The following is a 23,919-nucleotide window of genomic DNA, read 5'->3' as shown; positions in this document are numbered from 1 at the left end:
AATAGGGCATACACCTCCTTTGCTTTCTCTATACTTCCCACCTTCTGCGTCAACTCGGCCAACAAGGTTGGGTCATACTCAGTGCCTTTGGTAGAATCCATCGGTGTAGATCTGAAAAAAAAAACGAAAAGAACTGGGCAATTTTGTTGTTAGGGTTTCGTCCGTTTTTTAGAGAGAGAGTGAATGAAGAGAGAAGGAAGAGCAAACACAAATTTTTGTCTAATTAGGAATGATGGAGAGAGAAGGACGACGGTTGCTTTTTCTGGTGAAAGGATGGTGCGGTTGCAGGCGTGATGTAAGCAACCGTACGTCTCCCATAATTATCGGCCAGAATTTGAAATTCAAAATATCTTTTCCCTCCTTGACTCCTTCCTTCAGGCTCTCCTCCTGGATAATCCCCTTGACCATGCCCTACAAAATAAAAATTGAAGGTTCCAGACCCCTGGGTCGAGGTTAGGGCATAAAATACGGTTCCCCTTGGAGTGTGGTGCTTCGAAAATATATACATATATATATTATATTATTTATGTATTTATTTATTTTATTTTTTTAAACAATTAAACTATTTACATGTTGTGTTTCCGAGATTCCCTGGTTCAGTTGTGAATTTTCAAAATTATCAACTTACCCCTTGACCCAGGAATTCATCGGAAATTACCCCTGTCTTTTTAGGCAATAATAGGGAGTGTGTGTAGCGGAATCTCGTCCACTACACACAACTCAGAATTATCCCTAAAAACTTTCACTCTATGACCGTTTACAAGGAAAGGAACAGAGTTTGGAGCACTTCCCTGGATCTCTACTGCTCCATTTGCTCGGATGCCAGCGATGGTGTATGGGCCGATCCATTTAGACTTCAGTTTCCCTGGCATGAGCTTAAGCAGGAGACTGAAAAAGGAGCACCTTCTGTCCCACATGAAGTTCCTTGACCCGGAGGTTTTTATCATGCTATAACTTCGTTCTTTCTTTGTACCACATGGCAGACTCAAGCGACTCCAGCTTTCTTCTTCGCAAGCTATCGGCTTCATGTTCATTTCTTTCACTGCCCAGTATGCCTTGTGTTCAATACCTACAGGTAAGTGACACATCTTACCAAACACAAGTCTGTAAGGTGACATTCCAATAGGTGTTTTAAAAGCAGTTCTGTAGGCCCATAATGCGTCCCCGAGTCTTTTGCTCCAGTCTTTCCTTGACGGATTAACTGTTTTTCTCCAATATCGCATTTGGCCATTAGACTAAAAGCTTGTTGGAGGAGATGAGACAGTTTGACGACCAGAAGAGGATCGCGGTATACAAGGAGAGATGTAGTGCATGGAAGATGGCCAAGTCAGGGAAACAGTATAGCAAGAGGGAGCTCAAGATGATTGCATGTGATAAAGAATTCCGCGCCTATATCCAAGCAATAGGGTTTGAGTGGCTGTTGCAGCACAGCCAAGAGAGGGTACCAGTGGATCTAGCAAGGGAGTTTTTCTCCACTTTTCGTTTGAAGAATACCACGGACCTGGACGCGGATTCTATCACATTCAGGCTTTTCAATCAGGAACACGAGTTGAGCATTAGGGAGTGGTCCCTACGGATGGGGTTGTTCACTAAGGAAGAAGATGAAGAGGGGGCATGGAACGATAGGATGGTGGGGATGCCAAAGAACACGCCTGGTTTCAAAGTCCAGACAGCATGGGAACTGGTCACGCACTCTAAATCAGGGGCGTTTAAATCCAGCTACTCCAAAGCCTCCCACATCGAAGACCGGATCCTCCGTTTTGCTCAAACATTTATCAGCTACAATTTGATGGGCAGTGCGAATTCAGCTCTCACTACTACCGATCTCTACTTCACATGGTGCATGGCGGAGGGTGTTAAGGTGCACCTCGGATATTGGATGGCGCAGGCGTGCCACCAGATGACGAGCAACCCGGGGCGTCATATGTACACCTGCCACCTCATCGGCGCTTACCTCCAGAGGAATATAGAAATGAGAATTGCCAAGGCCGCTCCGCTAGTAGTCATGTGCGACCCCCCAGAGGTGTTTAGTGTTGATTATTTCTTCAACAAGGGGTTGCTGCAGACTCAAGGCACCAAAACTCTCTTCTATTCATTAGGAGACAAGGTGAAGGCAGAGCCGGAGGAAGCCGATGAAGCCATGCCGAGTGAAGAGATCGAGGAGCTGCGCAAGGAAGTCCAGGACATGAAAAAGGAGATGCAGATGATGCGGAAGGATATGATAAAGGAACTCGGTGGGATAAGGAAGGAATTGATGGGAAATCGGGAGGAAGTACAGACCCTGAGGGGAAATATTGCTGATTTGGCGGTGAAATGTGCCAAACAGAATGATAGGATGACGGAAGCGGTGGAGCTTTCATTGAAAATGTTGAAGTGGATGCAGCAGACGCTCCCCTTGACCCAGTTGAGGACAACTCCTGGGTCCAGCAGTGAAGTCAGGCAGCCCACTCAGAGCAGTCCCTCCGTCAAGCGACCACAGCAGTCGCTGCAGTTGATCTCCCCGACCATTCTCGTGCAAGTTCCAGCCCCACCAAAATCAAAGTCTATCGTGAGAAAGTCAGTACCGGAAATCCCAGAGCAGAAGGAGGAAGAGCTGGAGCAGCCAGCTAAGAAGAAGGTGAAAGTGACCCGACCCGGAATCCCACCCCAGTCTGGCTCTCGAGGGAGCCAGTCCCAGAAGTGATCCATCGTCTCTTGACCAAGTAACTTTTATTTGTCGTTCTTTTCGTTTTTTTTATTGTTTACCTGTTATATATGTGTTTAACATTTGTTATATCTTCTCCCACTTAGCCCACTGCGTGGTCTAAGTGTGAGAAGTTTGTGTTTTCTGTTGTTTTATTTGTTTTCCTATGTTTTCTATGTTCTTTCTCCCACTTAGCCCATTGCTTGGTCTAAGTGTGAGAAGTTTTATTATTTTGTTTTGCATTGATCTCTCTGTTCCCCCCTTCACGACGATGGCTTAGGGACAAGCTTGAGTGAAGTGGGAGGGGGAGAGGAGTCAATGCATTACCCGTGTTGCATATTAAGAGTCTGTTAGTCTTAAGTGTTGTCACATGAGCCAGTGGATATAATACGGCATGATTCCCTTAGTGAAAGTAATTGAAGATAGGAGGCATTTCAACTTAGAAGCTTTTTCCTTAAATAAACCTAGTTAATTTGAATGAAGCAAGAACGACGGAGAATGCCTCTACTTACTTAGTTGTGAAGCCCTACTATATAGTGAGTTATAAACCTCAGATAACTTTGAGCTAACACATGTTTAAGGGTCACCACTGAATGCTTAGGGAAGAAGAGCTATGAAGGAGAAAAATTGGGAATTGGGTTATGAAGGTATAAGCTGGACGAAGTCCAGGGAAAGGCGTTATAAGCTGGACGAAGTCCAGAAGAAAGGAAAAAATGGAGGAATAAGCTGGACAAAGTCCAGAGAAAAAAAAATAATAATAAATAAAAAAAAGAAAAAAAAAGAGGAGGAATAAGCTGGACGAAGTCCAGAGGGGGAATGGTCTAAAAACAGGAATGATAATAGCCTGACCCAGGAAGGAGAAACTCTCATAACCCAACGCTTCAGTGGTGTAGCATTAACTTAAGAGAGAATCGATCCTAACATCCATGGTGAGGAATGAGTGATCGAGTGAATCTAACAATTGGGTAAGTAGAAAGCTATCTTGACAAGCTGACAGATTGGCTAGGTAAAGGAAGGGAAAGGGCCTATTTGGAGGAGTGCAAACTATTGGAATGACCTTAATCTTGTGGGGACAGATGCCTAAAATTGAAACTAGCTCATGTATGTGTGTTTTGCATGTTTGTATGATTTTCTTATATTTTCTTAGTTTTTCTTGAGTCTAGGTCTAGGAGTCGGTCAAGAGATAACCTCGCTTGAAATTCGCCTTATTCTTTTTCTTTTCTTGTCTTTATACTTGAGAACAAGTATGGTTTAAGTGTGAGCAGTTTGATAAGGCTAATTTCATGCATCGGTAATGTGCGAAAAAATGTTATAATTTGTTGGGTCTAACACGTTTCCTAAGCCAGGTGTGTGAAGAAAATTGCTAGATCGAGGAAGTTATGAAGGAGATGGTCTAGCAGGAGAATGGAACGAAATGAGCAGGAATTACGAGGAAATTGGCGTGATAAAGGAAGTCTACAGCTGAGGGCAACAAAGTCATTATCTATACCTCGATGGGCCCACTAAAACGCCTATAAATAGAGAAGAGCATGCAGCGCAATGGATATAGTTTTTCCACTCTTCTTAGCTCATACTTTTTTCACACACTTGGGAATGGTTCTGGGGTAATCGTGATAGGGGGGGTATTTTCTGAAAGATTTCGTGCTTGGCAACACCGTCCTAGTGAGGGCGAAGATACAATTACTTTTAATTTCAGCTGTTTTTGCTAGTTTCCACCGTCGAACTTCACTTTTGGGAGTCGACTTTGATGTTGATAATGTTTTACTGCTTTACCGTTCATGGATCTGCGTTGAGCTGTTTAATTTCAAGTTATTTTGCGTAGATCTTTCTGCTGTTAGCGTAATTCTTCAATTGCTATGTCGATCTCTGTTTATTTCGTTATTGAGGTGTTTGATGTGGAATTTGGTGACAGATCTGTGGTTATTTGAGTATTTGGAGTTCTTATTTGTAAAATCTGACGTGATGGAGAGTTTCTTCTGTTGGGAGTTCGTGTCGGACGCTTGGATCCGGAGTGGATTTAGCGTCTGAGGTCGGTTTTGGCGTATGGAAAGACAGTGGTAGATAGATTTGTTTTATTTCTTCTTGGTTTCTATTTCACTTCGTCTAGGGTATGCAGATCTGCTAAGTTCTTCGTTTATTATGCATAGATTTGATTTCAAGTCAGTAGCTCTGTTTTTTATTTACTTATGTGTTTTTCTTAAGAAGTTTTACGCAAATTTGGTTGTAGAAGACGATGTCACTGTCAGTTAGTACGAGAGTTAGTTATTCTGCCAACTTTTCAGTCGTACCTTGCTTTTTAGACGTGGTCCCCACCGTAGAATTATCTCCTAGGTCTAGCTGTTAGGTTAAGTTTTTTTTTTGGTTCCCAAGTCAAGTTAATTCTAATTTTCCTCAACCCAAGAAAATGCGTGGCAGCAGCCAACACCAAAAATACACCCAAATCCTTGATTATGAGTCTTACGCATCCTTCTCTGTGGGATCGATCCCTACTTCCCTATACTAGGTTTAGTAAAGTGGTTGAGGGTTTTTGAAAGGAAAAGTGCTTTGTGTGTCCGACGACCGGATTCCTCGTGACCCACGAGTTCCTAGACCGAGTGATCTAGTGGACTTGCTGGATCTAGGGAACCTGTTATTTTCTTATTTGAACAGCCTTAGCACAAATCAAACCCTTTCATCGCACTTATATTATTTTAATACTATGATGATTTAAGCATCAACCATAAAACAATAGTTGAGCATTAATAGCTCCCACTGCAACAAAAACCTAACTGGATCAAGATCTCTTACTTAGAAGTTGCATTGTCATGTAAGTCATTGTCCTTCTATAAAATAGGTCAATCCAACTCACAAAGCATCTTTTCTCGCTTTAAACAAACATTGATGACAATTCAGGCTCTCTCATTTCCACATCTAGTCTTTTGTTCAAATGAACTAGGACTTAAAAAATGCAGCCTTTATGAATTTGTCATCTATCATGTTACTTTCCTCTAACAGTAACATAACGACTATTATTCTGAAGATTTTCTACTTTTCACTTAAACCTTCTTGTAGTCATTTCTTGTTACTTTAGGCGATGACTTGTGTCAGAAACTATTTGAGTGATCAAAAGATCCTCAAAACATTTTGTCACCTAGGATACTCCAATCGAATCATCTTGACAGATTCTATCGATATCCATCTTTCATCGTCATTAACCAAGACTTGTCAAGCTACTTAAAGGAAAGTAGCTTGACCTTATTCCTCAAGGAGCTTGTCAAGTACATGCATAATGCATTCTCGAACATTCTTCGTGGAATTATGTCGAGGAAATGGAGGACATGAATCATTGAGTATAAACTCAAGGTTTTCAGCGATGAGAAACTTATCCATTTTCGTTTCCGGTCTACATAATTTAGGCATTCGAGTTCTCTTTCTTTAAGGATCGCAGATAAATATTAAATGACATAATGAAGATTTGACAAATAAACTTATTATCACATACTCATGCTCAATACATAATCACAAATAACCACAAAATAATTATGTATCTTACAACAGCAAAATTAATAAATTGTATCCTCCTCTGGAGGTTAATACGCATTAAAATTTTGACAATTTTACTGATCACAACACCGACACATCAATTGCATCCTCCTCTGGAGGTTAATACGCCTAATGTTGCCTAAGCACGACCATCAGATTTAGCATTACAGAATTTTATTTCTACAACACACTCTCATATCAATGTTCATGTGCTGACAACAAAACCAAGTTATCTCATAAATTCTGATTGAACCCTGAAACTCGCAGTTCCTTAGGATTATTGTCCCCACTCTGCAGGTGGCAATAATATTGGGAACCACTTTCTAGTTCATTCTATTTATTATGTGAGAAATCCGCCCTTATGAACTTGCTGTTTTCGTAGGATTATTGTCCCTACTCTGTAGGTGGCGATAATATTAGAAAATCAACTTCACAAAATTTGGCAGTCCAACCGATGGAGACCGTATACAACGCACTTGTTGTAATCATCACTTAGATATTTTTATATGGTTTTTGCATAATTATCACATAAGCAGATAAAGCAGATAATCCACTTAAAATAGATAAACACCAAATAAACAGATAAATCCATTTAATGCATGGCATTTAAACACACATGATAATTAACGACAATTATTTAATCTAGTCAAGGGAGAATCAATTAAATAATTAAGTTTTATCTCGGATAATGTTTATCCAAAATTCAATTAGGATTTATCAAGATAGAGTTGACTATCTAAATCCATTTGGGATTATTCTAGGTTTTATTTCAATAACATCAAATCCTACAATTCAAGATAACGTTGATTTAGGATTATCATTATTTAAATCGTACTAGGATATTACTAGATAGAAACACTTCTCATCATAATCCATAAGATAAAAATAAAATCCTATCAACCAAGATTTATACAAATCTTAATTCTATTTAGAATAGACATCCAGAATATATCACACATTACTTAGGATTTCTTAGATAAATAAATATATCTAAATCCAATTAAATAAGAATTTTCTTATATATCATTAACATCCTAATCTATCTAGGACATAAATCCAAAAGATAAGGATAACTTGGATTAATACTTATTTTAATCCATCTAGGATTTGTCTTAATAGAATTAAATCTATTCAAATCCATAAGATAAAATAAATTAATATAAATATTTATCCTAATTCATCTAGGATTTATCTTGGATTAAATCCATATAAATCCATAGAATACGATAATATTATATTATAATTGTTCAAATCTATCCAAGATTTATCTAGGAACAAATCCATACAAATCTATAAGATAAGAATAAAATATTATATTATCACTATCAAAATCCATCTAGAATTTATCTATGAATAAATTCATATAAATTCATAGGATATGAATAAAATAATATTTTCATTATCTAAATCCAACTAAGATTTATCTAGGAATAAATCCACATAAATCTATAGGATATAGATAAAAACTTAGATTATTATTTTCCAAATATAACTAGGATTCATCTAGGAATAAAATCCATATAAATCCATTTAAATAAGGAAAGAATCTAATTAATTCATGATTTAATTCATAATTAAATTTCATATAATATATAAAATCAACAAAAGATATATTCAAATCTTATTTCCAAATTAATCTTGAATTATTTCCAAAATTGAATCCAAGGATTTGGAAACCCTAATCAAATTTGGAAAGCGAAGTCACGAGAACGGGACGTTGCGCATAGGGAAACCCTAATCTCGCACCATCGTACTCCGACTCAAACTTCGCCTCTGCTCGCTGATCGGCGTCACAGGCGTCAGCGGTGCTGCTGCCTCGCGAAACCACCGTTGCTGCTGCTGCGACATCTCCGACGTCGCTGCCGCCGTGTCACAGCTGCTCCGGTGTTGCTGTTTGCTGTTGCGACGCCTCTGGCGCTGCTGCTGCGTCGTCGCTTGTGCGACATCGTCTCTGCAGCCGCCGGCGCTGCTGGACCATCGTCATCAACGTGCTGCTGCGACGTCGACTTCTCCGCTGCCTTGCTGCTGCGTTGCTGTCCGTTTGCTGCTTACACAGCCGGAGGCGCTGCCTGAAATCTCCTCGTCGCTCTCCTACCCATCAAAATTGGGACACGACGCCCTGATTTCAATCCGTGTACGTTGTCGCAATAATACCACGACTTCGAAATCACGTTCATTCATTCATTGCAACATGGACGAACGAATAGATTAAAACAATCATCATCCATGTAATGATTGAATCTTTTGTAAATACACCAAGTAATGATTACTTGGCAATTACTCAAGTAATTTCGTGACATGATTCTACGTGATCTGTGCCTTTTGTTGAAGTTACGCAGCCTCCTCTTATCATAGAGAATTGGTTCATTCGTACAATAAGTAAATAAAAAATGTAGCGAAGAACTCACGCGATCAAGCAATTCACATAACATGAAATTAATCCACATAATCAGAGCCAAGTCTGGTTCTGATACCAATTGATGGAGTTTGGAGCCCCTTGCACAGCGGAAGACTTGTACAAAACAAATAAATCAGACATGGATCTATTTGACCGATTATGCGATTAATCAATTCACATGTTAAACAGATAATTGCATGCTAGAACGCAAATAATTCATGCTTAGAAAAATATAAATCCTAAAACATGAATTCTACGGTTTAGATGTCACATTTCCTCTTTTGGAAAAAATTCTTTCTCACATCAATTATAAAATTATATTTTCTCTCACCACTTAACACACAAAATAACATCTCCTAAAATCCCGTGCCATTTCCCAAGTGTGACATCTTCTCTGGATAGAGGGAGTAATTTTTTTAATTTTTTTAATTTTTTTTTAAAAAAAATCATTTTTTTTGTCAACTACCTATACAATTCATGTCAACTACACATCAAATGTCAACAACTTTGTTCAATAAATACTATTTGACATGAATTGTACATGTAGTTGACATTATATTGTGTAGTTAACATGAATTGTATATGTAGTTGACATGGATTGTACACATAGTTGACATTATATGTGTGTAGTTGACATGAATTGTGTGTGTGGTTGACATGAATTGTACACATAGTTGACATTATATGTGTGTAGTTGACATGAATTGTATATGTAGTTGGAAAAAAAATTTAAAAAATTTTAAAAAAATGTAATAAAAATTAATTAAAAATTAAAAAAAATATTTATTGAATAAAATATACCATGATATGACCATTCTGCCCTTTCATAATTAATTAATCTAAAGATATTTTCCATTTAGAAAAATATGGACTACTCATTTAATAAAAATGAATGATTGCATCTCATTTCTCCATTAGCATAAAAAATCTCAATTAATCACAACCCAACCCTTGGATATATGATTGAGACACATCTATCAGAAGATATGGAATGGATTAAAAAGTATCTCTCGATATCCCATGTTCGAATTTTCTAAAACGAACTTTTACATAATGAATATTCTTCTACCTGCAAAGTATTTACCTCGACCAAAAAAGAAAAAAGAAATGGAGAAAAACTAATTAAAATATCTGTTTTCAAGCAAACAAGAAAAATATTTTACACTTTGAAAATAAATTCGAAGTATAGAGTTTGCGGTCTGCTTGATCTCTCAGTAAGCATACACTGCAAGTAATAATTAAACAAATACGAAAAAAAAAAATTGGCTAATCACATCAATCCAAAGACGAGTTAATTAAGTTCTATGTTACGCTCTATGAACCCGTATCTAATCATTTCCTCGATTTCTTCCTGGACTTTGAGGAAGCCTTGCTTTGCTCTGTGCTCGTATTCTGAGATGTTCCCTTAGAGTTAGTCGTTTGGCTCGACTTCAAACTAACAGTGTTAGCAGCCTCTTTAGCGACTGCGCCCTGAGAGCCCCTGACCTGTGTTGCTCTCTTATCTTTTCTCTTAGGCCTATAACTTGACCTCTCCCGCTTTGGCAGCCACCTTTCTGGATCTGGTGGAGGACCTGGGTTTGCAGGATCGAAGCCTTTCGGATACTTGGGCTTCCTCTTTCTTTTTTTCTTTGTTTTCTCCTTGTTCTTTTGTTCATATGCCTCAGGGGTGCCTGCAATCGGCCCATTTTCAATGGGCTTTGCACCCGAGGTTTTCTCCAAACCATCCACATCGATTCCCTTCAGGCCAGCAAGGGGTTTCAGCTGTTTCTCATAAGATTCTGCCTTTGCAACATCTGTATGAGCAGTAGTCTGAATGAGGCCTACCAGAGCGTCAATGCTTTTATGGCTTTTGATGAGTTCCTCAAAGAGGCGAGCAGCTTCGGTTCCCTTTCCATGCCGGAGCTTAAACAAGGCAGCCTCTCGCGTGATAACAGCAAGTTTATTGTCTTCAGTCATGTCGTTGGACCACCACTGTATTGCAGAATCAAATTCAGCATCTGCACCATCTATGTCGCCAGCACGTTCTTTGAGTGCCACAATGGTTGCAATAGTTGCGGGCATGTGTTGAATATCTTGTATTTTTAGCAGTGACTCGGCTGCTAATTGAGGATGGCCAGCAGATGCGGCAACCTGTGCCTTTGCAAGCAGGACGGCATTTGACTTATCAGGAAATTTATTTGCGAAATTCCCAAGTATCTCCTCAGCCTTATTGGCTTTGTTTTCTCTCACATGCACAGCAGCCTGGAGAAGCACTGGCATTATACTCTCCGGAAATATGGTTGGAAGTGCAGAAGCAAGTTCTCTGGCCTGCATATCTTTTTATGATTAGCTAAAGAATCATCATTAGAAATTTCTGATAACAAATTTCTCAATAAAATAGATAAGGAAAATAAAGAGAAAATGAATTCATCCTATATATACTAAGACAGACCAATCCCAAACAAATTTCTGAAAATGCATTATCTGACTACCACAATAGAATTAAATATATTGCCAGTGTAAAACATATTATTCAAACATTAAACCAATCACAAAATCTAGTGAGAAGCTTGTAAATGTATTACCTGATCCAACTTGTTAGAATGTAGTAGTAATAACAGACGATTAACATATATCGCTTCCCTCTGCTTCAGGGACAGCTTTAAGTCAAGGCCACTAGCAAGAGAGAAGGTAGGTCCTTCAGCTCTCACTATCAGCTTATCTAGCTTTCTCAAACCATCAGACACATCCTTTGGGCCCTTTAGTGCAATAAGGTTATTTTTTGCCACTGCAAGTGATGTTTCGTCTGCCAAATTTTTCTTGATAAGAGTGGAGTAAGCTTCTAGAGCTTCTGGATTGTTTCCTAGCACCTGCGCATTCAAAACCCGTTGAATTACTCTCTCCAACAAACGAAGAAAAAAATGAATGCTAATATTACATGGCTGAGAACCTGATGAACATATCCTAGTTGAACAGCTATAGGTGCCAACTCAATTTCTATGTCATCATCCAGTAAGTTCTCTTCCATCAATGTTTCCTGGCCAATTCTGCATAAAATAAGTGTCAGCTTAAGCATCAAATAAATTCTCAATTTGCATGTTATCATGACGAAGTGCAGGCAAGTCTTTGAGGCGTTTTAAAAGTAGTGCTAGACTTTCCCAACGTGAAGTGAAAAGAAAAAAATACAGATACAATTTTCTCCGTCTAAATATGTACGGATAATGGACGGAGGGTGGATATCGATATGACAAATTGTCTTCTTTTTTTTTATCTATTTTCCTATAGTTGTATGTGTCCACTTGCAAATCCTTGTTGCAGGAACACGAAGGTACTTGAACTAAGGCAAAGGATCAAATTCAACTTCCATACAATGTCCACATACAACTCCTTGTTGCAGGACCATAAAAATAAAAGCTCACACTTGTCTGTTTCAAATTTACAAAGTTATGATAATACGACATCAAATTCTGAAAAATAAGCATGAAACATGAAATTGGTAAATTGATTATTAATCGAGTTTCCTGAGATTGCACATCACCTTCGAGCTGACAGCAAAAGTTGTTCCGCATCTGTATGCTTGTTTCTTTCTATCAATGAGCAAGCAACATTGTAAGCTAATTCAAAACTGCTTGTTGGTTTAAGTCTGAGAGACTCAATTGTCCCCTGGACTTCAGTAGCTCTGCCAGCAGTAACCAACGCAGCTACAAAATTGATTTCTAGAGATTCTATCTTTGACCTCTGAAGATTTTGATATACATCAACACATGCATCCATTTTTCCTAACCGAAATAAAATCTGTGACTCTAACAACATGGCTGCAGAGTCCTCGTTATGCCCTTTCAAAGACACCAAGGCTTCATCCAATTTATTTTGTCGATATAAGCAATATGCCTATTCAGAAAAAAAAAAAAAAAGAAAAAAAAAAGGAAAAAGGGCTTTAATATATGAGAGTTGAGAGATAGACCTTAATGTTGGTAGTTAACCCGATTATCCTACTTTAAGAGCTGAAAACAGTTTATGCATACAAAACATCCCAGATGCTGACATTGGCAAATATGCACAGCAGCACAGATACAGAAGACGATTGCAACTTTCATTCGTAAGGATAACGAAAATGCTACCACTTATATAAATGTTTACAAAAATACATATCTATGGAGATTGTAAATGCATCCTCCAAATTACTAGACCTTCAGATTCGATAGCAAATATGAACAAATACAAAGGATTGCAACTTTTATTAGCTTTGTCGATAAAAGTGGATGCTGAAAACAGTTGTACATCTATATAAATGCGCACATACATGTAGTGTATAGTGTGAGTAATTGCATCCTCAAAATCATTGAACATACTAATCTGTGTACAGTTTACCTCAGTAGACTGGTATAAACAACCTAATGATGATGGTTTCCGTTTACTAAAATTGTTTTCAGATCAATGCTTCAAACTCCTGACAATGACTACAAAGTGTCGAACATAAATAGCAAAGCCAAAAGGAACATAAGTACTTAACACCACCCAAAATAAGCCAAACTTTCGAATGTGTTCAGCTGCAATCAGCATTCTTTTACAGTTACAGAACCTAACTCTACACACTGATTAAGAAACTGTAAAACAATAAATCCGAGATCAATATCACAAATAAATCCATCGAAGTACCTTGAAGAAAGTTAAATCCACTGGAGATTTCCTGGATAATTTTTCAATTGCAGATAAAGCATCGTCAATCTTGTCGTTTTTTATCAGAACAACGACTTTACACAGAATCGCATCCTCATCTCCCGGCGCAATAGAAAGAACTAAAACCCCAAACATAGGCCAAATTAAAATGTGAATTAAAACAACCAGAAGATAAAAATTAGTACTAGCTTCGCAATTTTATCATACGAGATCTCGTAGCTGATTTGAATGCGTAAACAATGAAATGAGTCACATACCTTGATCTGAGACCCTAGCGGCGAGGTGAAATTCGGAGCGTTGGATGTGCCGATTGAGGGAGGTGAAGAGATCTTCAATTGGCACGGTCGGAGACGCGGCGGCTGCCGCTTTCGGCGCCATTTTTAGCGTCGATTTCTGCTGGCACGGCGGCGGAGGGATGAGAGGGAGAAGCAGAGAAATTACAGTTTCGGAAATTGGATAGTGAGTTAAAATTAAATTTATTTTCTATCAAACTTTGAATAAATTAGATTTATGTATGATAGTTTAAATTAGAGTATGAGAAATTATATAAACTTTACTCAAAGTTTAATTATTGTTGTATGTTTTGTTATATTTTAGTTGTTGTTGTAAGTTTTGTAATTAATTGATTATGTCACAATTTTATGATTTTTAATCTTTTTGCTTATAATGATTTTCCTCTGGACCGAATTGAAAATATTTATATTGTTTAATGTACTTATCCATTCCACATTTCTATAGAAGCAAAATAGTGTTAGCGATCAAACAAACATAAACATTTGAAGCACTCTATTGACATAGAGAAATCAATAAGATTTTGCTACTGATTATATCATTATGTTGTCTAATTAAAATGTTGCACGTTCGATTAAAATATTTAATGTGATTTAGGAATTTGGAAATGGCATATTGGAGTGGACGGGGGATTATTGTCGTATGGGAGAATAAGTAACATACACTTTTGTGCGAATAGAATTAGACTAAGTAACATACACTTTTGTGCAAATAGAATAATATGCCGAAATTTAAAAAGAGAAAGGGAAAAACATGCGGTGAACGTGGATCGAACACGTGACCTTCAGATCTTCAGTCTGACGCTCTCCCAACTGAGCTATCCCCGCGCTTGCCTTTTACTGCAGATTATAATAGATATGTACAATTTGCCAAAAATCAATATTGCCAACCCCATACATATTATTAGTATGAGAAGAAAGCATATAATCTGCGCTGTCCCAAAAAAACATTTCAATTTGTATATTCTTAGTTAGTAAATTATTATTCTGATTGATTATTCCTAGATATATATTTTTATTAAAATTAATCAACGGTTTTATTAAGAAATAGTAAAAGATAGTGAAATAGAGAATCTCGTGTTATTTATACATGGCATTTCTCTTGTAGGAGCATTTCTTTGTCTAGCATGACTTTGGAATTTGGATGTTGTTTATTTCACTTTATTGTAAGCATAATTTTGTGCGCAAATTGAATATAGATTTTTATTACTGGTTTAAGTGTTGACATTTATTTGGGCTTTGCAACATTAATTATACACATTCAATTTTTGTAAGTATTCCAATGTGCACACCATTTAGATAGTATATACCCCATATTTAAATTTTCACAATTCCAAATTTCCCATGTAGCAACCTCTTATACAAATACTCCATCATGGTAGTTTTTATTCAATTATATTTGCTTATTCTTGGCTTAAATGCGACTTTCTGCAGCAACATTTACACAATCTCGAGGTAATTAAACATAATTATTTCCAAATTCAAAATAGGGAAAAAAGATTTAATTAAGCCATATAGTATTCAATAGTTTAACTAGGATTTTGCATTTGTGATTGTATTGCAAATTGTAATGGTTCCAATCCTCTAGATAACTCCATTGTCTTTGCAGATATCATATTGCAGCAACAAAAAATCAATATTGAAGTAGTACACCAAATTAATGCAATTTAAACAAATCATTATAGCACATGGTTTTATCGGCTAATCAAAAAAAAAAAAATCAATATCGAATTAGAATTTGACCGTACCTGATGACTTTTCTGCATTTTTTATAAACATTGTGAAATAGACTATTGGCATTGCTCAAATAAAGAGAATATAAATAATTTAATAATTTTAAATACTTAAGTTATAGTAAAATTGTGAACCATCTAATTAATGAGATATTATTATAGTGTTAATAAAAGCTAATAGAGCAGGAAAAGAAAAACACAAATAATAAATTTACAAACTAAAACAAATCATTAAATCAATTAGTGAACAAGGTTTGACAAATATCAGAAAAAACATGACAAATCATGGAATGATAGGCCGGCGAATTCAACGACAAGAAACAGCGCAGCAGGCGCTCCAAATCCTTGGCCGCAAACATCTGCTTGTCGACGATCATCTCCACCATCGACGCCCTGAAATCCCCCCTCGGGTCCCTCGTGCTCTTCTCCACCGCGTAGCTCTCCCCCATCACAACCCTCCTCTTGCTCCTCCTCCTCCGCCGCCGCCGCCGGCACCCCTCGCCGTAGTAGAGCTGAGTCGAGATGTGGTCGAATCCTAGCTCGTCGGCCTTGATCGGCATTTTTCCGGCGGCTTCGTGCTTGAAGCGGGTGGAGGCGGTGCGGAGGTGGAAGGAGTCGCCGGAGAGGGAGGAGAGGCTGAAGAAGGTATCGGTGTCGAGGTCGTCGCTGCTGGTGAACAAGCCGTTGGAGGTGGAGGAGAGGGCGGGGGCGGCGCGTGTTTTGTTGTTGGGATTTTGTACAACGTCGGAAAGATTTGTGAAGTGGCAAGAAGTGAAAGAGGAAGGGAGAAGGCGAGACATTTTTAGCATTAGCTGCTTTTCCATGCCTGCTTTTTCAAATAATTATCAAAATTCAATACTCAAATATTTCATATGGGATGTATATATATAATTTTAGTGGACTAAGGTTAGGTAAAAGATGATGAATCATTGAACAACTTCCAAAAGGATTCATTTTTTAAAAAATTACTATTCCCTCCGTCCCATAGTAGATGTCACACTTGGGAGATGACATGAGATTTTAGAAAATGTTATTTTGTGTGTTAAATGCTGAGAGAAAATATAATTCTATAATTAATGTAAGAGGAAACTTTTTCCAAAATAAAAAAAATATGACATTTTTTGTGGGACAAACTAAAAAGGAAAGTGTGACATCGGATAAAGTACTACACTAATTTATGGTGGATACTGGATACCGACGTAGCTAATTTAAATTTAGATTTACTTATTAAAAAAAATAATTTTATTGACGGAATAACTAGCTAGACTAAAGCTAATGACGGAATAAGTATATTATATATTTAATCACAATTAAGTTTTATTAAGACGATCACTTGGTTATCCTAAACCTTAGTGTGAACAGAAGCATCTAAAGTTGCATATTGTATATCTCAATTAATATTCTCGAATAAATTAGTCCAAAAAGTATTTAAGATTAATGCCCTTAGCTTTGTTTAAATTTCAAGTCTTTCAAGATATACGATATAATATGTCATTTATTCTCAAACATATAATATACACACCTTTGAAGTTAACATAATACATACTCTTATGTGAAACCGTAGCTAAAAAGCATAACCACAAGAATAATTGAAGCAAAATAAGGCCTGAACATAAAATTATTGTGAATTAAGCTCTACACGGCTTGGTCGAGTGAGACTCTCCGGACATATTGCCAACTTTTTAATGCTCATTTTGTCGTTAAAATTTCATAGTTAATCTGTTAATAACTTTTAGGCGACATTTTATTAGTATTTTTCCGATGATGTTCATTGCCGACGACAGTCCGTCATATTTATCAATGATTAATTGAGATCCCTCGATAAATATTTTGTTACTTACTCTTTTTTTTTTATGGAAAATTTGTTTAAATATAATAAAATCCATGTATAATATGAATGCGTGTACTAGTAGAATGATTAGTCAACATTACGTCATGCTCCAGAAATCCCTTCTCAGTTATCAACACATCATTACATAAACCACACATATTAATGATCATCAATTGCCCCTTGAAAATAAAAATGATCATTGATTAACTAGCATGCACGATAATTACTTTTGAAAATTAGTAGCAAATTCAAATCAAGTAGTACAATTATTTTATTTATCTATCTATTTTCATTCATTTTACGTACGGAAATCCAAAACTGTTACCTAATTACCTGAATATACTTAACTCAAACTTGAAGTTTTAGCCCCCCAAATGATATACGACACTTGTTGTTTTCAGCTTTTTTTCCAAAGGCATATAAGTATCTTCCCTAATAAGTCAATCATTTTTTTTTTAATTTTTACTAAATTTATGAATATATATTGTGTGAATTTAATATTTATGATGCACATACACTGCCACCATACATAATTGTTTTTTCTGTTAATTTTCATGCTTGTATGAATTCACCAATTATATTCACAATGAAATGGATAGTATTCGAATCAAATTCAAATTTTCATTTTATGTAACGTGCGAGGACCTATTTTTTTTTCTGGTTGAAATTAAATTTGAATACTCTACTACACCCTCTCTAATGATATAAAAAAATCGCAAATTTGTTAATTATAGTTTTGTAGAATTATAATTAAATTAGTAGTTTAATGGAGTATATATGTACTTATTATAGTATTATATTATTTGATACTACTAGATGATTTGTCGTATCTAATATTCTTCAACCTAATATACTCAGCTACTTTTACAAATTATTATACTCAATAAATAAAAATGGATAAGGTCTGAATTATTTGGTTTGATCAAGTTTTAAATAAACGGGCAAGGTTTCATTTACATGAGACTCAAAACCCTATATACATGTTCAAAAACTATATTGCAGCAAAAGGCTATTTCCTAATTAATATTTGTCCAATGAGATTAAATATATACTATACACTAGTATATACAATTAAACAAAACAATGTAGACACATAGTACTAGTACTATTACGCATGAGAGTGCAATATTGTTGTCATATAACAAATACAATGCACATGGAACTTGTAACGTTGTGATTTTCAAAACACTATACAACCAAATGCTATCAAACAAAAACTAGTTGTTTTCATACATTCATATACTATTATATTGGCTACATATATGTGTGTAACCCACTTTTCCATTGTTTAGGATGTGTTTGAGTTTTCAATACTCTGAAAACATTTTGACTTATTTTGATGTGATATATATTATGGAGTATTTGATTGTAATAATCGTGTATGAAATAATTAACATGATTTATCTCATGTGTTTAGGAACCCGTTGTTGAATAAGAGTAGAAGGAACTATACTTTTTTTTTATAAACTTCTACGAGTTACACAGTTCATCGCACGCATATTTGAAGGGATTCGAACATCTTGTCTAAGAAAAACATCACACCAACTAATATGCACTTTATCGTCCAGCACGAACCGCCTTCCAATTCCAATGCACAGCCTGCATATCATCACAAAATACTATTACATCCGTCTCATAATAGATGTCACACTTTCCTTTTTAATTTGTCCTACAAAAGATGTCATATTTCTTTTTTTGGAAAAAGTTTTCTCTCACATTAATATAAATATATTATTTTCTCTCGCCACTCAATACATAAAACAACATCTCCTAAAATCATGTGCCACTTTTCAAGTGTGTCATCTACTATGGGACAGAGGGAGTACTTTTTAATTCGATTTTTAAATGACATCCTTTCTTTCATATATACTTTAATGGGCCATTCAAATTGGTCAATTTGGGCAATTAAATATTGGGTCCATCATGATACGGTCACAAGATCAGAACATATGGGCTTTTCCGCTTTGGGCCTAAAAAGTCAAAACCATATTCGTAAGGCCCTTCATTATTAGACAAAATTAAATTTGTTTATTTATGGAAAACTATGAAATTCTGTGTAGATGTTAGAATGTACGTACAGTTGTTTCATTCTGAGTACCACAAGGCTCGAAATCTCAAATAAATTCGCAGATCTTGGTACATTGGAATTGGATCTTGATAAAGACATACCCAACGTAAAAGGAGTTCGAGTACGAGGCATTTCGAATTGTGAAAACATCGGAAATTATTTCAATACTGAACCTTGGACATATAAGAGTTCCAAATCTAGCCGGGATTCAAAGTTGCAACTTTTAGCTAAGAACTCACCCATTCACCCATTTTTAACTCGAGGACATATAACCAATAAATCTTAACCATAATCAAATTTAGTATTTCAAATTATCTATTATTAAACTCCAACACCAGTAAGAATCATAGTTAAAAATCCAAGGTCATACAGAACAGATATTCAAGACCAAATGTCACGTTACTCAATCTCAAATTTCTAATTTAGAAAAGCATAAGCAAAAATATGCAATTACGATATCCACCTCAAGATTATATTCATGTATTAATGTGTAGCTTACAGGTGTTTGGCATCTTCGGGTGAGCCTAAAAATAGAGCTCAACTGCAAGCCTATCGTGAGTCCTTCCTTTCCTCTGTCATTCGAAGCCCGTAACTAAACTTTCATTCCAGCCAACGCGGCTACAAAGCTGATAAAGAGGACAACTATTATCCTTTGATACGTCTAGTCTGGAACAGTCGCTGCCTAAGGAAACACATGATCACACACCATTAAGAAAAACGATGCAGCACAATCGCAGTATACACCATAATTTATAGAGGATATCGGCTCACATGATTACGAACTAGTACTACAATTTAATTAGTGCTTCAGCCAGTAGTTTCGGAGCTGGGACATGTGCAGCAAGATCTCATCTCGACCTTGATTTGTGACACTGCTTGTCATGATCCAAGGTGGGGTGGACTTGAAGAAATCGCGTATCAATTCCTGAAAGTCTCGGACGTTTTCTTCAGGCCGTTTCCCTCCATTCTTTTTCTTTTTACGTTTGTCACACTTGGTGAATACCAAAGTCATAGGAATCTGGACGAGTACACATGATCTAGATGTTAGAACTTGAGAACAAAATAAAAGTAAATAAACCAAAACTCATGGTTTACTCTATAATAATACAATATAAAAAAAAAACAGAAAAAGATTGGTTTAGGGCAGCTAACCTCATTTTGTCCCAACCAACTTGCATACTCGAGGTCAATCTTTTTCGCCGGAATGCTGGCATCAATCAACAGGAATACAGAGACAAGGGTCGGGCGGTTGAGGAAGTAGTCTTTGGTGAATTTGGCCCAGTCAGTCCGAACCTCGTGAGGTGCAGCAGCAAATCTTTCCAACACGAACAAACAATTGATTAACACACGAGTTGCCAACCCAGTTTTCATCAACACAGAGACACAGTTAATTACCAGACACCGCTCAAGTCATTAATAGCAAGTAATTACACTAGGATCTCCAAGAAAGGTACAATGAATGCCTTAACTCTTAGCCTTTGCTTTTTGCAAAGAAAATACATTTACTAGAGAAACCTTAAACTACACTAAGATTTAAGTGACAACTCATTTTTCCTAGTAAGTGCATCGATAAATAATTCATAACAGTAGCAAAGATTTGAAATTGTTAACACTAGTATCTTTGTTCTTCCCATGCATTTATCCTCAATTCTATTTTTAATAGTAGTAGTATTCGTTTTACTCTCACATTCTAAAAAAGTGGCCCAAATCTGCAAGAACATCTTATGATCACAAACCCAATGCAGGTAATCATAGAGGATCATGCTCCCTCTAATAGTAAAAGTTCACTCAAGCCAGCCTCTCACATTGTGAAGTACTCCTAGTAATTAGCAAGTTTTTACAGATTATGATCAATCCCACAAGAAACTCACCTCTACCAATACCTCAACACCTAATCATTTAACTCAGTAAAACGAGAAAAAAACAGCAGGATATCAAGATAAGATTAGTACCCGTAGCCGGGCAAATCCACCAGGTACCAACTATCATTGATCCGAAAATGGTTGATACATTGTGTTTTCCCTGCAAAACATGACAGCAAATCAGTTTTATACTCAGTTCCGAAGGCCACGACCACGACTTGTAAACCTCTACACCAAAAAAACGTAATACACTTCAAAGTTAAACTCCTTAGAACAAATTTCTCAACATTAGAACCATCAACATACATTCTCACCATATGAAATTGAAAAACTCCACCAATTAGCCAAAAAAGTTGCAACTTTTTTCCCCCAAATGATGATTCCATAAATTACTTCTCCAAATATTACCTCATTAACCACAATTCAAACTACCTTGATAATATGTAATTAAATCCCTCATCTCAATGATGAAACCGTTAATTAAAGCTCAAAACACACACACACGCAGAGCAAAAGGAATTTCTACCGGGCTTCTTAGAGGTGAGGGCGAGTCGCTTTCTCCTGACGAGCGAGTTGAGCAGCGACGATTTCCCGACATTGGAGCGGCCGACGAGGGCGAACTCCGGCGCCCCGTCGGCGGGGCATTCCTCCGTCTTGACGCTGCTCTTCACGAAATCCGCGTTGACGACGTCGACGCCGTGGCCGGCGAATTTGCTGAGCACGATGTTGGAGCCCTTGAGAATCCTGGCGGTCAGCGGCGCCTCCTTGAGCGACGAGACGTCTGTCTCCGGCGGGAGGAAGAGCGATTCGAGCGACAGCTGCAGGCTCTCTTGGTCTTCAGGCGTCGCGGTGGCGGTGGCGGTGGCGGTGGGGGTGAGGGTGGAGAAGTGGGAGAGGGGCGGGGGCGGAGGTAGAGGAATTGGGGATTTAGAATTGGATAAGAGAGCGGAAGTGATGAGGAAGAATTTGGGGGTTTTAGGAGATGCGAAGAAATGTGAATGGATTCTAGGGATTTGGTGTGTTAGAAACATCTCTGCGAATCACACTCTCTCTTCTTTCTCCTCTATGTGAATTTGTATGATACAGAGAGACAGGGTTTATCTGTTGAGTTGAGATACGAGATTTTTGTATTTTAATTTAGTCTATTTTTAGAATATAGTTTAGGCATATTTTTAGATTATTAGGATTGACTATAATTTGATTTATTTTCTAGCATACTTTTTTGTCTCATCGCATATTACTCAAGTTTTTTTTATTATGATCAAGAGTAAACAAAATAAAATATTTTTATCGTCCCCTTCCTTACGCGTCTTCTCTTAAAAACCGATTTAACGTCATTCTCTTCTTAATCACCACTTCCCTTCAACAATTTTTTGATATGTAGTAATTCCTAACTAATAAGTACCGGTTGATGCTTTGATCTCGAACCTCATGATTATACCTCGTACCCCATGATTTTTTAGTGTTAATCCCGTAGGAAGTTAGATATGCAACATTATTTGATTTTTTGGAGTATATAGATACTGATACTACACTTTATAGGTGTGTTGTTTGACCAACCATCAACAGAATGGTTCCACGACTATTGAAATTCGATTCCAAATTGTTCATGGCAAGTATTTCTGGCAGTTGTTCATCAGAATTTGATCCAATTAGAGAGACGCACACAAATCTATGCAAGCTTTGAAGTTGCATGCAGAACTTCCCACCAAATCATATTGCTTGCGGAGCTTTCCATCAAATTATATTTGGAGCCACATACAAGTCCTTTCATCGTCTATAATGTCGAGCCATCTGCAAATATTTATACCGTCTTTGATTTGGCCGCACGAAGAGTTTTCTACCGATCCCAATAATGATTTTGTTCAAGACTCCAAAAAATAAGTTTCCCACTAATTCCACTATGATTGTGCTCCAAACTCCTGATTCGGATGATGATTTCATTCCAGACTCTATATCTTCACCAAGTAATAAAATGTGAAATCAACACATAACTAATTTTGGCATACCTTTTGTCATTGACCAACAAAAGGATAAGTGGCTCAATAAGCACAATCCTTGTACTGACAAACGTGGCCTTTTGGTTTTCCACTTGTGGACTTGTGGATAAGGTGTGTTTCATTCACGAGAGTTGATACGGATTCTTTTAATAAATCTAAAATATACTATCTAGAATATAGTTTATTTATAGTTTTAGATTGTTAAGATTTGATATGATTTGATTTATTAGTCTAGTATATCTTTTCTGTATGCTCGCATATTATAAATATGTATAAAGTTTTTATTATAACTAATAACGAAAAAATTAAATGTTTTTATCATTCTCTTTATACAGGTTTTCCACCTTGTGGACTTGTGGATAAGGTGTGTTTCATTTATGGGAGTTGATACGGATTTTTTTCATAAATCTAAAATAAACTATCTAGAATATAGTTTATTCATAGTTTTAGATTGTTAAGATTTGATATGATTTGATTTGATTTATTAGTCTAGTACTCCCTCCGTCCCGGAGTATTAGACTTACTTCTTTTGGGCACATGATTTAAGGAATTGATATTTAAATAGTTAAAGTGGAGAGAGTAAAGTATGAGAGAGAGAAAAAGTAGGGGAGAGAAGAGAGAAAAAAATAGGTGGAGAATAAAATAAGATATATGCTTTTTTGCTAAAAAAGGAAATGAGTCTAATATGTTGGGACATCCCAAAAAGAAAAGTTGGTCTAATACCTTGGGACGGAGGGAGTATATCTTTTCTGTATGCTCGCATATTATAAATATATATAAAGTTTTTATTATAACTAATAACGAAAAAATTAAATGTTTTTATCATTCTCTTTGTACAAACAATTTCTCTCATTTTCTTGAAGAAGACAAAAT

General features: G+C 36.6%; 3 protein-coding genes and 1 non-coding gene across 5 annotated transcripts; all 4 read right to left on the bottom strand.

The window, feature by feature from the left end:
• Nucleotides 1-9,709: 9,709 nt before the first annotated feature.
• On the bottom strand, nucleotides 9,710-13,734 carry LOC125215856 (signal recognition particle subunit SRP72-like). The gene is made up of 6 exons (XM_048117422.1): nucleotides 13,520-13,734; nucleotides 13,242-13,381; nucleotides 12,121-12,473; nucleotides 11,533-11,629; nucleotides 11,168-11,452; nucleotides 9,710-10,910 (listed from the first exon to the last, which is right to left on the bottom strand). The coding sequence occupies exons 1-6, from the start codon at nucleotides 13,638-13,640 to the stop codon at nucleotides 9,936-9,938; spliced, it is 1,971 nt and encodes a 656-aa protein (XP_047973379.1). The 5' UTR covers nucleotides 13,641-13,734; the 3' UTR covers nucleotides 9,710-9,935.
• Nucleotides 13,735-14,307: 573 nt separating this feature from the next.
• On the bottom strand, nucleotides 14,308-14,380 carry TRNAF-GAA. The gene has a single exon. It is a non-coding gene; the product is annotated as a tRNA-Phe (tRNA).
• Nucleotides 14,381-15,521: 1,141 nt separating this feature from the next.
• LOC125210189 (transcription repressor OFP8-like) lies at nucleotides 15,522-16,109 on the bottom strand. Its single transcript, XM_048109760.1, has one exon. It carries the CDS (start codon nucleotides 16,107-16,109, stop codon nucleotides 15,522-15,524), a length of 588 nt encoding a protein of 195 aa, XP_047965717.1.
• Nucleotides 16,110-18,554: 2,445 nt separating this feature from the next.
• On the bottom strand, nucleotides 18,555-22,132 carry LOC125216246 (GTP-binding protein At2g22870). Of its 2 annotated transcripts, XR_007175393.1 has the most exons (6): nucleotides 21,573-22,132; nucleotides 21,137-21,206; nucleotides 20,337-20,499; nucleotides 19,956-20,202; nucleotides 19,684-19,866; nucleotides 18,555-18,715 (listed from the first exon to the last, which is right to left on the bottom strand). XR_007175393.1 is itself a non-coding variant. In XM_048117904.1 (5 exons), exons 1-4 carry the CDS (start codon nucleotides 22,075-22,077, stop codon nucleotides 19,984-19,986), a joined length of 957 nt encoding a protein of 318 aa, XP_047973861.1. In that variant the 5' UTR covers nucleotides 22,078-22,132; the 3' UTR covers nucleotides 19,635-19,866; nucleotides 19,956-19,983. The 2 variants fall into 2 exon arrangements, 1 of the variants encoding a protein (XP_047973861.1); XM_048117904.1 differs by lacking the exon at nucleotides 18,555-18,715 and having other exon boundaries at nucleotides 19,635-19,866.
• Between the last annotated feature and the right edge of the window lie 1,787 nt (nucleotides 22,133-23,919).

The sequence above is a fragment of the Salvia hispanica genome, chromosome 3 (assembly GCF_023119035.1).
Source record: "Salvia hispanica cultivar TCC Black 2014 chromosome 3, UniMelb_Shisp_WGS_1.0, whole genome shotgun sequence".
In the NCBI taxonomy this organism is placed as follows: Eukaryota; Viridiplantae; Streptophyta; class Magnoliopsida; order Lamiales; family Lamiaceae; genus Salvia; species Salvia hispanica.
Note: the sequence above shows the minus strand (reverse complement) of the source record. Positions and strands in the feature narration are given on the sequence as shown.